The sequence below is a fragment of the Alligator sinensis genome, unplaced genomic scaffold (assembly GCF_000455745.1).
Source record: "Alligator sinensis unplaced genomic scaffold, ASM45574v1 scaffold1241_1, whole genome shotgun sequence".
NCBI classification, from domain to species: domain Eukaryota; kingdom Metazoa; phylum Chordata; order Crocodylia; family Alligatoridae; genus Alligator; species Alligator sinensis.
The window spans coordinates 565,190-577,702 of NW_005842202.1; the positions used below are offsets into that span (position 1 = coordinate 565,190).

The following is a 12,513-nucleotide window of genomic DNA, read 5'->3' on the forward strand; positions in this document are numbered from 1 at the left end:
CCCAGGCAGAGGGGCAGTTAGCCCCGTGCCCAGGCAGAGGGGGCAGTTACCCATGCCGCAGGTAGAGGGGCAGTTAGCCATGTCAGCCTGCAGCCAGGCGGGGCCGGGATGCCGTGGGGAGCCAAGCCCCCTTCGCCCCGCAGCCACGCCCGGCTGTCCAGGGGCCCACGACTGGCGCGACCCCGGGTGCAGCGGGGCGGCGGCAGGGCTTGGGGTCCGTGCCTGGTCTTGTCCTTGGGCGGGGGAGAGACCAGAAGGAAACACGAAATGGGAGGCGTCCCAAAGACCAGGCGGTCGCAGCGCCGGGATGCTCGGAGGCGCTGCTTTCTGGAGATGCGGGCAGCGATGGGTTTCCTCCAAAGGAAAGCGTATTAAAAGTGTAGCGAGGGAGGCAGAAGTTGCATTAAAGGAAGGGAGACCACGCAAAGGAAAATGCAGGCTGGCTTTCAGAAAAAAATGCTTTAATTGAAGTATTTTCAGCTGTGGACCAGCTTCCTAAAGGACACTGTGGAAATGCCAGTGCTGTGGTGCGTGTGGGGTAGACAGGAGGGCAGGGCAGAGGGAGCAGGGCTGCACTGGCCCCAATACACTGCTCCTGCTTGGCACAGGTAGAGGCCACCGAAGTCGGTCGGCGTGTCCTGCCCGTGCGCTGGGCAGTAACCCAGGCCTTTGCGAATGTGAGCCAGCATGACCAGACACCTCTGTGTTACGTGTTGGGGAACAGTCCCTTCGCTAGACCTGCCTGACAGGTGAAAGAAGATGTAAAAGCACAATACGTTCGGATGCCAAGCCGGCCTGCGTGCTAACGTGTGATTTCTCTCGCTCCCGGTCCCATGGAGCTCAGCTGTTGCTTCTGGGAATCTTTCAGCACTAGGAATCCCAAATCCTGAGACGGACGTGTTGAGTCTTGGCGGGGAGGGGAGCTGTTCAGAGAGGGAAGTGGGAAGATTTCAGATAACACTTACAGGCATTACAGCAGTCACAGCTCCCAGACGCTTTCATGACTCTACCCAAGAGAATAGTGGAAGAAACCACCAATTTCGGGGGATGTGTTTGTAAGGTGGAGGAGTTTGCAAGTTCCCCACTCTGGAGTCTCTATACCCTTCGAGGCGTTTTCTGGAGGAGATGGAGGAAGATGGCAGTTCCTTGGTTTTCTTTTGTGTTTTGGCAAGGTAGCGTTTTTTCTTAGTAAGTGTTTACTCCGTACATTTTCTTCACTCCAGGTATCCAGGGGGAGAGGCTGCGGGTCTGCTGCGTTGGGATCCATGTTGTGGGGACGGACATGGGAACTCCTGTGGATCTGGTGCCCAGCAATGCATCCCAGCCTGTTGAGCCCACGGTAAGTCTCCCACGGTCTCCATCTCAGTGAGTCTCACCCGGGGTATCACAGCACCTGGGGAAATCATTTCAAGGGTGCCGCAGGGTGCCTCACAATGTTAACACTGTTAGGTTTCTAATACGATTCACAAGATAAACCCAGAGATTTCAAATAGAAATCCATAGGTGTGGCCTTGGGCAGGGCTTTGCAACAGAAAAACTGCTCTATTATTTTCGGCAGGTCTTTGCAACAGAAAAACTGCTCTATTATTTTTCTGCAGGCAAAAAGTGAGGGAAACTAGGGGTGCCACGAGTCTATGCAGGGGTGCCTTGAGCCTTAAAATGTTCAGAACCACTGCTCTATTCTGCCCAAGGAGGAAGCCTCTCTGTATATAGAGCAGTGTGGTCTATCGGTTGGAGCAAGGGTGCTAAGGGCTTTGCTTCCTGTGCCTGCCCTGACTTGTCCAAGGTGACACGAAGAAATCACGTTCACTCTGTGCATCATTTTTCCTCCTTGTAAAATGGGGCGACGGGGCTTGATTCACAGTTGCCCTTGCAGCACCTTTATTCTGGTGCAGGTGGGTGGTAAATGCAGCTGCAAGGACCCTCCAAGGAACATCCCCAGCACAGAAGGCCAAGCTGTTGGTGCCGAGGTGTTTGGGGAGCACATAGGTTGAGCAAGGCTGTCTCGAACCCTGACTAGCCCCCTGAAACCCCTAGGGAGCTAGATTGAGGGTCTCTCCTTTCCCCAGCCACGTTCTTTGCCAATGCAAGGCTTGATTGAGATTGTTCATATTTCTGTATATCCCAAGAGATGTTGTAAAGCATAATTCAGTAATGTTTGACAAGTGCTTTGAAATGCTTGCATGGAAGACTCAGGGGAAGGGCAAAGTATCTGTCTTGTTGCTGTTAATTATTATGATTGTTAGCTGCAGTATCTGCCATCACTCGCTGATGAATGGATGCCTTATATTGTTCCTATCAAATGAGCACACTCAAACCTCAAGTACAGGAAATACAGAAGCAAAACAAGTAGATGAAATAGCACTTTTCCAGGGTTGTGAGAGCACGAGGGTTATGCTGAGACTGGCCGCCAGAGGTCAATGTCCCCAATCAGTCTCTAATTCCTTCCATGTCTGTTGTGAAGGTCACAGGCAGCCAGTGTTTCAGAAAGGAAACTCCCTTCAACAGCCTGGGCCCCCCCAGCTTGGATTGGTAGTTTTAAAAGTCACTCTTCTGCGCAAGGATTTTGCAGTGGCGACGTTAATGAGGCATTTGCAACCCCTTTTCTTTGCTGAGTTGTATCAAGGAAAACACTGAGGTCCCAAACAGGATGAAGGCCTCCTTGTGCTGTACACACCTGTATGATAGGGTGGCTCCTGTTTCAAGAAGTTTACAGTCCGAGACTACAAAGTGTTACGGAGGAGAGAGATCCAGTCAAATGTGTGGCATTTTTAGTCTAGCTGCGTAGGGTTTATGTTATCATTACGGACCGTGCAGAAGGCTGCCGGTCTCCCTCTATTTCTCAATGTAGCCATTGTCAAGTAGCCGGTTGCTTGTTTCTAACATTCAGATTTTCACCACTGGACAGGTCAAGGTTAAGGGTCGCAGGCCTTCTGTAGAAACAAGTGTTTGACAGTAAAACCATCTGATGGGCAGGAAGCTAGAGATGGTCCCATCTCTGATTCCTGCCACCTGCTTGCACTTTGGTTATCAATGTGAAGAAGTTTGCTCCTTACTGCCCATGTCGTGGCAAGTAAAAGGCTCATCATTTCCACCATCCTTTCAGGGCATTGCTATTTAAAGGATGATTGCATGAAGTAGCCAGAAGAGAGTTCAGGGCCCAGAAAGCATCTGCTGACAATACCCAAGAATGTGTTGAGTGAACCCAGGTCCAGCCAGTTCTTTGGCAGTTCTTCCCAAGCATATCCGAGCAGTCACGTTCTTTCCGAGTTCTTCGGGGCTGGCAGTACTGGGGACTCAGGAGGACCTTTTCATTAATTTGGACAACACTTCTGGCTTCAGATCTCCTGGTCCATGCCACAAAAAAGCCCAGTTAGGTTTGCACAGTCCTTCTAGAGCAGTAAGAGACATGGTGGGGATTTGTAGCTACTTGTTTTAATCATGTGCAGGGCATTGATGGTTTAGCAAAATGCCACTTTCCTTGTCTGCTGTGTGCTGTATGTGATGGGTGCCACAGATCATGTGATTCAAGGTAAGGGGCTGGAAGGGATTTTGGAAGATCATCAGGTCCAGCCCCCGTGTGCCATCTCGGTGCCTGCTGCCTCACACCACGCCCTGCACAGTTGTACATACATGGCATGCTGTACGTAGCAGATTTTGCAGCACTTGTCCCTTACTTTCAGGTCCTGATCCATGCTGGTGCTATATGAAACCCTCACTGGGACTTGACATTGTTGTTTAGACTGGAGATGTTTTTGAAGTCACTGCCCCACTTCCGGAGAAAGCAAATTGCCGCTCCAGACAACAAGCCAGAATTGTCTTTGCCACGATCTCATGTTCAGCTTCGGAGCTGAATGAAAGATTACACTGCCTGCAATAACTTAACAGCACTTAACTCCCCAGAGCAGTCAGCAGCATCTCCTTTGGTTGCCCATATATTTTTCCAGTCCCTGCACTGGATGAAAGTGCTAATAAAGGGTCCTCATGCTTAAAACAACATTAGAACAACGAGACACCCACTATGTGCTCCTCAGGTGCTCAGCAAGGAAAAAATTCTTCCCAGCCAATTTGACTTGCCATAATTTAGACAACACATCATGCATTAAATCGTGTTTGTGCCCCACGTTTGCAGGCTGTCCAAAAGGACTGTCTCTCCTTGCTTATTTTTAACTTCTGTTAAAAAAAATGAGACCAGTCTGGCTCATGTCTCCAATGTGGAACCTGAAGCTGGAGCCTGGTCGCCCTCTCACCTCTCTGCTGAGCATTTCAGACGGGAAGTGAAACGGTCTGGGGTGTATAGGGATTATGAGCATATAATTTCTAATCTGCTGTAAAACGCATAGTATCAGAGCCCACGTAAAAGACAGCTGCAGATGGAGTGCTTTGTATTTGCATGGATCTGACTTTTCTTAATACGTTTGTCTATTTATCTTTTAAACTCGGTTGATTAACACAGAGGATGATCATGGCATCCCCGCTCGTTAAAACTCAGACATCCATTTGAATGTGTCTTTTTTCACATTCAAAAGTATATCATAAATGAGGTCGGATGTTGAGAGGTGTAGCCGAAAGCACGATTATCATGTGCGATGCAAAGGTTGAGAATATATTTTTACAAATGAGGTCACTTTTCTGCCCAGTGGAGAACTCTTTACTCAGCTCTTGTTTGAAATCTCAGAGGCTCAATATACTGTATTGTGCTGTAGTGTAAAAATGGTGCTAATCTTAACTGCCTGTACTACAGCCATTTTGTATTCCAAAAGCCAGATGGGACGAAGGCTGCGTGTGGGAGGGGGCTGGGCGCATGCAAGCCGCATTGCCAACCCTGGGGATTTTATCATAAATCACACACGATTTGCTTTTCTTAAATCTCTAGTTATTGCTGATCATGTGATTGCAAGAGCATCAGCTTACACTGAAGCATTGCAAGTAAAGTGAGGCACGTGAAAAATGAAAGTGTTGTAAAATTACAGAATTTTTCATCTAGTGAGGGGCCTGGCTCCTTTTTGCAGGCTTTGGTGCTGGCCAGACAATAGAGGGCCTGTTGCCCAAGGTCCTGAATTTTTGCCGTTAATTTTTCTCGGCAATAATGCAGACTTAGCTCCCACCATTTTGTCCCGGCTATCATCATACAGAGAGCTCTGGTAACGTGTGCATTGATCTCTGTCCCAAAGCCTTCAGAAAATCTCCCAAGTTTTGAATATGTCTCCTTGCTCAGACACGCCTGGCCAGAGCCTGACTATGAAATCCTAAGCGGCAGCCCGAATTTCGCTGGTCCAGATCCCGCATCTCTTAATCTTCTGAACGTGCCGCGAGGTTCATCGTATTTTTTCTGAATGTTTCCAAGGCGGGGATTGAGGTCTGACAAATTAACGGAGGTTACTCTGAGGTTTTCTCTGGGGGAAAATGTAATTATTATTAGTTTGGAAACTCCTGACCGCAAAGTTTCTTTGGGCTTAGTTGTGTGTTGGAAGTTGCCCCCTTTTCTGTGTCTCCCTACGTCATTGCACGGCCCCTACGACACTGCTCAAGCCGTGCATAAATATAGTCATGGCCTCTTGTTTGCAGCTTCCTGTCCCTGCACGCAGCTCGGCGGCTTTTCCGAGCTGTGCGGCAGCAGCGAGGGTTCAAGCTGGTAGCATCCCTACAGTCTTCCCTTTCCCGTTTTTCTTTCCCAACCCAAGGAAAGCTTCCACCTCCGCTCCTTGCTGCCCAGGGTTTGCTCTTCGGGGCTTAGCAAAATCGCTTGCACTCGGCAGGCTGCGTGCGACTCGCGGGCCCTGGCTGCTGGAAATAGGTTTCAGATGTTTCCCGACTCGTTCCTGGGCCTGCATCGTGTAAGCCGAGTGTTTCTATAGCAACCGTGTGACATCTCGCCCGCTACTCCCCCAGTGGCTCCCTCGTGAGCATGCCCAGTGCGAGTCTCGACTTTGGCTCAAGTATCCTGCTCGCAGTAACGGGCTGCACATATGGGGCTATGAATAAGGTTCCTGATGAGCTCCAACTCTTTGTCTCTGGGAGGACGAGGTTGTGCCCGGAGCTGGAGGAGCCGTGCCGCGCGCCCTGAGAACGTGGCCCTTTCCCGCACGCGTGGAGGATGCTTACCTGCTTGGCCAGGGGGAATTTGCTGGACGTATTGCAAGAGGGCTTCACGGAGGTAAATTCATGTCCTGGGTCTCGCGTGCTTTTCTTTGTATGGCATCTCTTCCCCACGCGTTGCAGAAGTCACCGTGAGAATCGACTGACCGCGATCGAGGAAAGGGGGAGAGAGGTGCTTGGTGGCGGGGGGGCCACCCTGGACAGCCCCTCTCGTGCTCTGGAGATCAGCAGTAGTTTGGAGAGTTGGTGGCTGATTAGCAGCTGGTCGTTGCCATGCAGTGCGCTGCAGGAGCCTTACCCTGGGGCTGGAAAAATCTCAAAACGCGCAGCAAGGTCCCAGCGGAGCAGTTGCCCTGGACAATCAGTTGCTTCTCTCGCGCGCATTAGGTCTCGGTGTCTGAACTGCTCTCGGAAAGGCTGGAAATCTGTTTTGCGGGCATGCACAATCCTTGCAGGAAGTTGGCACGCTGTGTTTTGCTTGGTTGCTTTTCCATCTCCTTCCTCAGGCTGCCGCGCTCGCCATCCAAACTCGCTCGCACGGGAAAGTGTCGTTTTCCGAGAGCTCCTCATTTGCTGACTTTGTTCTCATCTAGAGCTAGGTGGGTTTTGATATCCTGGGTGTGACCTACCAAGAGGTCCCCGAGACGGGAGTCTTGAGGCCAGAGGAGGGGAACAGCTGTTGCCTGACTGGTTCTGCGAGCAAATGCACTGGGCCGCACGGACCACATTAGGAGGGATTTCCTGTGTAAGCTCGGGAGGAAGGAGGACTGGGGGGCTGTGCTGGGACTGAGCATTAGCTGCCGTAACGTTTTATTCCTTCCTGGGCTGCCTGTCTTTTTTCCTTCCTATCTGGTTGGCTTTGTCCCTGCAAGGCCTGGGTTTTTTCCACCCGTTCTGAGCCCAGACACCGGTTCCCTTGGGGCTTGGAGGGCTCAGGCGTTAGGACAAAGGAGCTCCAAGACTCGGCCTCACAGATTTGTGAGGAAAGCCTCAGATCTGCTTTCCAATGGTGCATTACTTCAGTGTCCCCTTTGCTTAAAAGTATAAGTACTCTTCCTCCCTCCTCGACAGAACAGCTCTGTACCAGACCCGATCAGCAAGGGCATCGTCATCCTGAACATATGTACTGTTAGGGGGTCACCCATGGGTTTGTGGGTGCCCCCCATCCGAGGAAGCTGTACTTCCTTTATTCATTAGGGCTCTTGGCTACAGAGTTTAGCTCCTTAGCTGATGCCGTAAAGGGACGCGGGCTTTCAGCTCTAGAGGTCCTAAGTTCCTCCCCTGGTGTAAGCCAGTGATGGCTATTACGTATGTGTCCTCCAGATGGGACCAGAAATTGGCTTCTCTTCACAGGCTGATCTCAGCTCAGTTGTCAAGGATCCCCCAGGGGCCTGCTCAGATAGCTGCAGAAAAACCCTAGCTGCATATCGGCACCTTCAGAAATTCCCACCCAAGAGGCCGTGCAGAATCAAACCAAATTTGGGATTCACCACATGGTAGGCCAGTGCATAGGACCAGACCAGGCACTGCACATTAATGCTGCAGATGAGTAAGGTGGCACAAGGTCATTGTCCCTATTTTACAGATGCATGTACTGAGGCACCTAGAGCTGAAGTGATTTGCTCAGTGTCACATAGCACGTCTCTGATAGGGTTGGAAATGGATTAAGAAACCCTATTCCTTGTCCTCAGACGTCCTTTCCTTTCCTTCCTTGGGCCATAAAGGACTGTTTATGAAGCCTTGGAATAGTGTCCCCACGGACTTGCCACTCCTGGTGTCTGATGGTGTCTGCCAGCGCAGCCTGCCGATAAGAGGAGTCTGGAAGCGGGAGGCTTCTCAGCATGGGATTCAGATACAACGTTATATCCAGACTCAAAGGATGTAGATCCGATTTTGCACCCTGGGTTAGCTGTGGTGCAGGAGGAATCACCTTACCCATTCAGCTGCTGTCGGGCCACTTCCGGTGCACTCCCGCATTGCCCAGGTGGCTGTTACGGGGATTCGGTACCCTGCAGCGTAGGGGCTCCGTTTACCGAGCTGTGCATGGACGATGAATACGCACACAGGGCATTCACCACTCGTGTGCACGTGACTCACCCACATGCACACACATGCATCCAGGGCTCATAGGCACCCCCTGTATGCACAGACAGCCAGGCCAGGCGCCTCTGTGGCTTCAGGAGCATCTGGCTAGTGTTTGGGGAAGCTGCTCCTCTGGTTTCCTTGCATCCCCTGTCTCTCCCTGTCCATCCTGATGGCTCAGGGCCAGGGCCGCCCTCCCACCCTGGTAAAAACCAGAAGCAGGGATTGTGGATGTAGCATCATTGGCTCTTTTGCTGCGAACGCCTGTTCTGCTTTACAGATCATCTGTTGGAAGGTGCTTTCTCAGCAATTCCCATAATAATCCCTGCTTGCTGAGGGGCCTTCACACTGCAGTTTAGGCCAATGCGCTTCCTTTCCCTTTTAAAGTCCCTGGGCCAAAAAGGCAGCAGCATCTGTCATCAGAGCACATCTAAAACCGAGTGGTTTCTGTTTAATGTTAAAATGCAGAAATCTTCCCTGTGGGCATCACGCAGCTCCTGCCCCTCTCTTGTTAATGGAAAATTCTGCCAGGAAGGGGCTTCCCTGCTGTTTATAAAGGGAGCTTTGGTTGCTTTGAGGCAGTTAAATAATTCAGGCCCACAGCTGGATGGCAGCATGGGAGATACAGCGCTGTTGCAAACGCCGGGCTATAAGGTGCGGGAACTGGGAGGACGGACGCTCCTATGGGGTGGCGCAGTCCACGCCACCTCCACGCAGACACCATCGCTGAGGAAATACAGTTGATGACAGGCCCGTGAAGACTCCCGTCGGTTGTTTCAGACAGACGGAGAATCTGCAAGTGTGTCAGAAATGGGCCTGACAGTTCCAGGCAATTAATACGGCTGCAGCTGGACAAGGATTGCCTTCTCCATACTGTCTTTTTGAAGTCAGAGGATCATTTCCTTTGATAGACTCAGTGCGTGGCTGTTTATGAGCAACATGTTGCTTAAAGTGCCTATTTGCTCCCTCCAGGCTCATGTTTAAGCAACACATATGGTCTCTGCACAGAGATTAGCTTCCCCTTGGCGGATGACGCATTGGTGACTTTTCCAGGACCCCACTGTGAGTCCTTCCTGAATCAGGACCCCTGACAGCAGCGCAGCAAGGTACAAGACCTCCAGTATATGCAGAGAGGTTAGTGCACAGCCCCGGGGGTGACTTCACGGTGAGCACTCTCAGACTACAGACAAATGTCACATTTGTCACAGGAGAAATCATTTTATCCCAGGACAGAATGCAGTCGTTCAGATGTCCATGTCCGTTATCCTGGGACAAACCCTTAAAACGCTTCATGGCACAAAAAGTACCAACAGTCTGGCCCTGAGATATTGCAGAGTGTCCAAATGTTGGTCCCAGGATTGCATCATCGAATCGACAGCTGAAAAGTGGCGGTGCTTTCAGCTACTCACTAAACCCAATTGAAAGGGTGATGCATATGCACACCAGTCTTGGGACTTTTCTGTTCCAGGACAAACACAGGCACTGGGGGATCGTAATGTCTGTTCCTAGCCTTACTGCACATTGCATCCACTCAGAAAGTTTGCACAGGGTGGCTAACATGCCGTATTGAACATGTTGAATAGGGCATGCTAACTTCCACCTATAGACAAGCTCTTGTTTTGTTGCTGGGTAGTAATTGTCCCTCCGCTTCAGGTTGTAGCTGACAGGTGGCTGCACTTGGTGTTTCCTGACCTTTGTCTCCTGTACGCTCTATCCTGCTGTTGCATTAACAGGTGTGTTGTCATTGTCTATGTACTGTGAAACCTGAAGGCTGATTGCAGGGTATGAAATGGTGATTTATTTTTCCCTGATTAGAGCAATTCCCAAGCATTGCAGAGACTCAGCTGAGCCTGGGCCTTTCTGGTTCTGGTCCTGTCGCTCCATCACGCGCGACTCCACAATGGAAACGTCTCTCCCAGGTGCCGAGATCTTTGCAGAAAAAGCCTGCCCTTGCTCTCCCTTTGCAATGAATGCTATTTTTAACTAACAGGATTCACTGTTTTTGACTGCTTCTTGTCTCCCTCCCTCTACCAGGGCAGCTCATTAGGGCCACTTTTCTCCCTGTAATTTGGCTTTAGGCCCAGGATTCCTAATACGTGTTGGCTCTGCGGAGGCTGGGACCCAGCGATTGGGCCTTACTCGGCTCGTGTGAGTAGAGGATGGGTTTGAAGATGTGTGGGGCTTGTTCAGAACAGGGACGGCTGGGATCTGAAAGAATTGCTAATGCCAAGTGGTCCTGCCAGGTCGCCCATCTGGTGTGTGAGATACCAGGCAGCTGCTGCTCGGTAATTCTGCTGCACCAAAGGGCCAAGAATCAGAAAGCACAGCTGGGGCTTCGCAGGCATTGATTTACACGGAGACAGTCTGTTGTGGGCAGCCAGGATTCCTACCAAGGTGCTGCAGCCCCCCAGTGCATGCCCAGCGGGCTTTCTGAGCAGCTTGCCTAAGCCCCCCTGCCTGACCAGCAAGAGGACCATGGACCGGGGAAGGTCGGGCTTGTTGTTTAGGGGCAGGATTAGGGGTGAAGTGGTTCGAGCCCCGCTCTCTTCCCTGCGAGACTTCCTGTAAGACTTTGGGCTTGGCCATGCACTCGTTCTGTGGCGGCAGCTCTGCCATCCTTATGGAGCATCTCTTAGGTGGTCGTAGTGAAGGGTTCATTGTTTTCACCACACCCCTCATAGGCACGTCTGGGAGAAGCAAATGCCTTACAGGTGGGAAACTGAGCCCCAGAGAGGAAAAATGACTTGTCCAAATTCACTGGCGGAGGTAGGAATAGGATCCGGGTCTCAGGTGTCCCAGTCCAGTGCCCTGCTGTATCTCTGTGCTGTCCCCTACACCGGAGGGATGCGTCGTCCTCCTGGAGCAGCGCTTTTTAGGCTTTTTGTTGCTCCCAACTTCTTTACAAGGACATAACGCTTCCGGCTCCCTTTGCCCCAAAGGGACAGTTTCTTTTCCTTCTTAGCGTATTAGATGGTGGTGTCGTGTGATTTGATTTGACAGACTTCAAATTAGGTCTTGGGTTAATTTGTGCAGTGGAACCGCTGGGGATTCGGGGTGATCGAAGCTCGCACGCCGCCGCGTTGGCAGTTACCAGTCGGATAACTCTGCCTGTTACGGGTGCAGCCTTTTGCATGTGGTACTTGAATAGAAACAGTCTGTCTGTTTGAGGAGAAAAGGCTTCACAACACCAGCTTGGAGGGAAAGCAGCGGCACTAAAACACACCCTGGAAGGTGCCAGAAATGCGCTTTGAAGCAGCAGCTAAGCTTGGGCTGGGAGAGACATTTTTGCGTGAAGCATACAGGTGTCAATTTAAAGCGAATAAGCGCTGGCATCTCTTCTTCCCTTCTTATCAAACCTCCGAGGTAATTGTACCCTGCAGAGGTAAGCTTGTAGCCTCTTTTGCTAAGTGAGGCTTTTTTAAACAGACGGATGCCCGCTGCAGATTTATGGAGGTAGAGCTAGTGCACCGAGCTACTTTTGCTGGGTAGGGGATGCAGTCAGCACATCCCGGCTTTGGAGAAACAGGGTGGGGAGTAAAGGAGGAAGTGTAGGAAAGCAGCAAATTGCAACCACCCTTTAGCTATACGTTCTTGATATGCAGATCTGGGTCTGTAGGCACAATTCTCCTTTGTGGCCTCCTCACCTTTATTCTGTTTCCTGGGAGGAGACTCAAGGGTAGCTGTTCTTACAGCCTGACAAAGCACTGACCACAAGTTAGCTTCAGCTGAAGAGCAAGTGGTGATACCGGCTTCTGCATCCTCTTTGCGGATGGAAAGGCTCTTACTTTGGCATCCTTTGCATCTTTTGCAAACGGATCTTAAAGCAAACCTTAAATTGCCTGAAATATCAGTTTATCTGGCTTCTGCATCCTCTTTGCGGATGGAAAGCTCTTACATTGGCATCCTTTGCATCTTTTGCAAATGGATCTTAAAGCAAACCTTAAATTGCCTGAAATATCAGTTTATCTGTTTGCATGCAGGGATTGCTTCACCCCCCACGGGAACAAATGTCACTAGAGCAGGACTGGGAAGAAATGACAAGAAGGGAAGTGAAGAATTAAAAGTGCAGGGGAGATTTAGAGAGGCTGAATGAATGTGCCTACCTGAGACGGATCCTCAAAGAGCTTTGACATCGAACCCCGGTTCTTGCAGAAGTTGGATCGTTAACAGTCACAGGTTGTCAGTACTGCAATCTGGCATCTCCCTGGAACGGTGCCGCTTCCAGGAGCACTTTTCGGTGTGCTCCATCACAGGCTTAAATGTGAACTTCCAGGTCTCCTAAGGAGTCAGAAAAAAGGGGCTGAAGTGGAGCTAGGGCCTTATTTGCAGCAG

At 50.7% G+C, this 12,513-nt stretch overlaps 1 protein-coding gene across 3 annotated transcripts in view; it reads left to right on the forward strand.

The window, feature by feature from the left end:
- Nucleotides 1-515: 515 nt before the first annotated feature.
- Nucleotides 516-12,513, forward strand: part of DIXDC1 (DIX domain containing 1) — a 55,534-nt gene continuing 43,536 nt past the window's right edge. Inside the window, exon 1 of one of the 3 annotated variants that reach the window (XM_014521326.2) lies at nucleotides 516-1,339. In XM_014521326.2, the coding sequence (XP_014376812.1) occupies nucleotides 1,283-1,339 (57 nt within the window). In that variant the 5' untranslated portion in view covers nucleotides 516-1,282. Of the gene's footprint in view, nucleotides 1,340-5,636; nucleotides 6,158-12,513 lie in introns of those variants that run through there. The other 2 variants (XM_025207645.1, XM_025207644.1) reach the window with 2 other exon arrangements.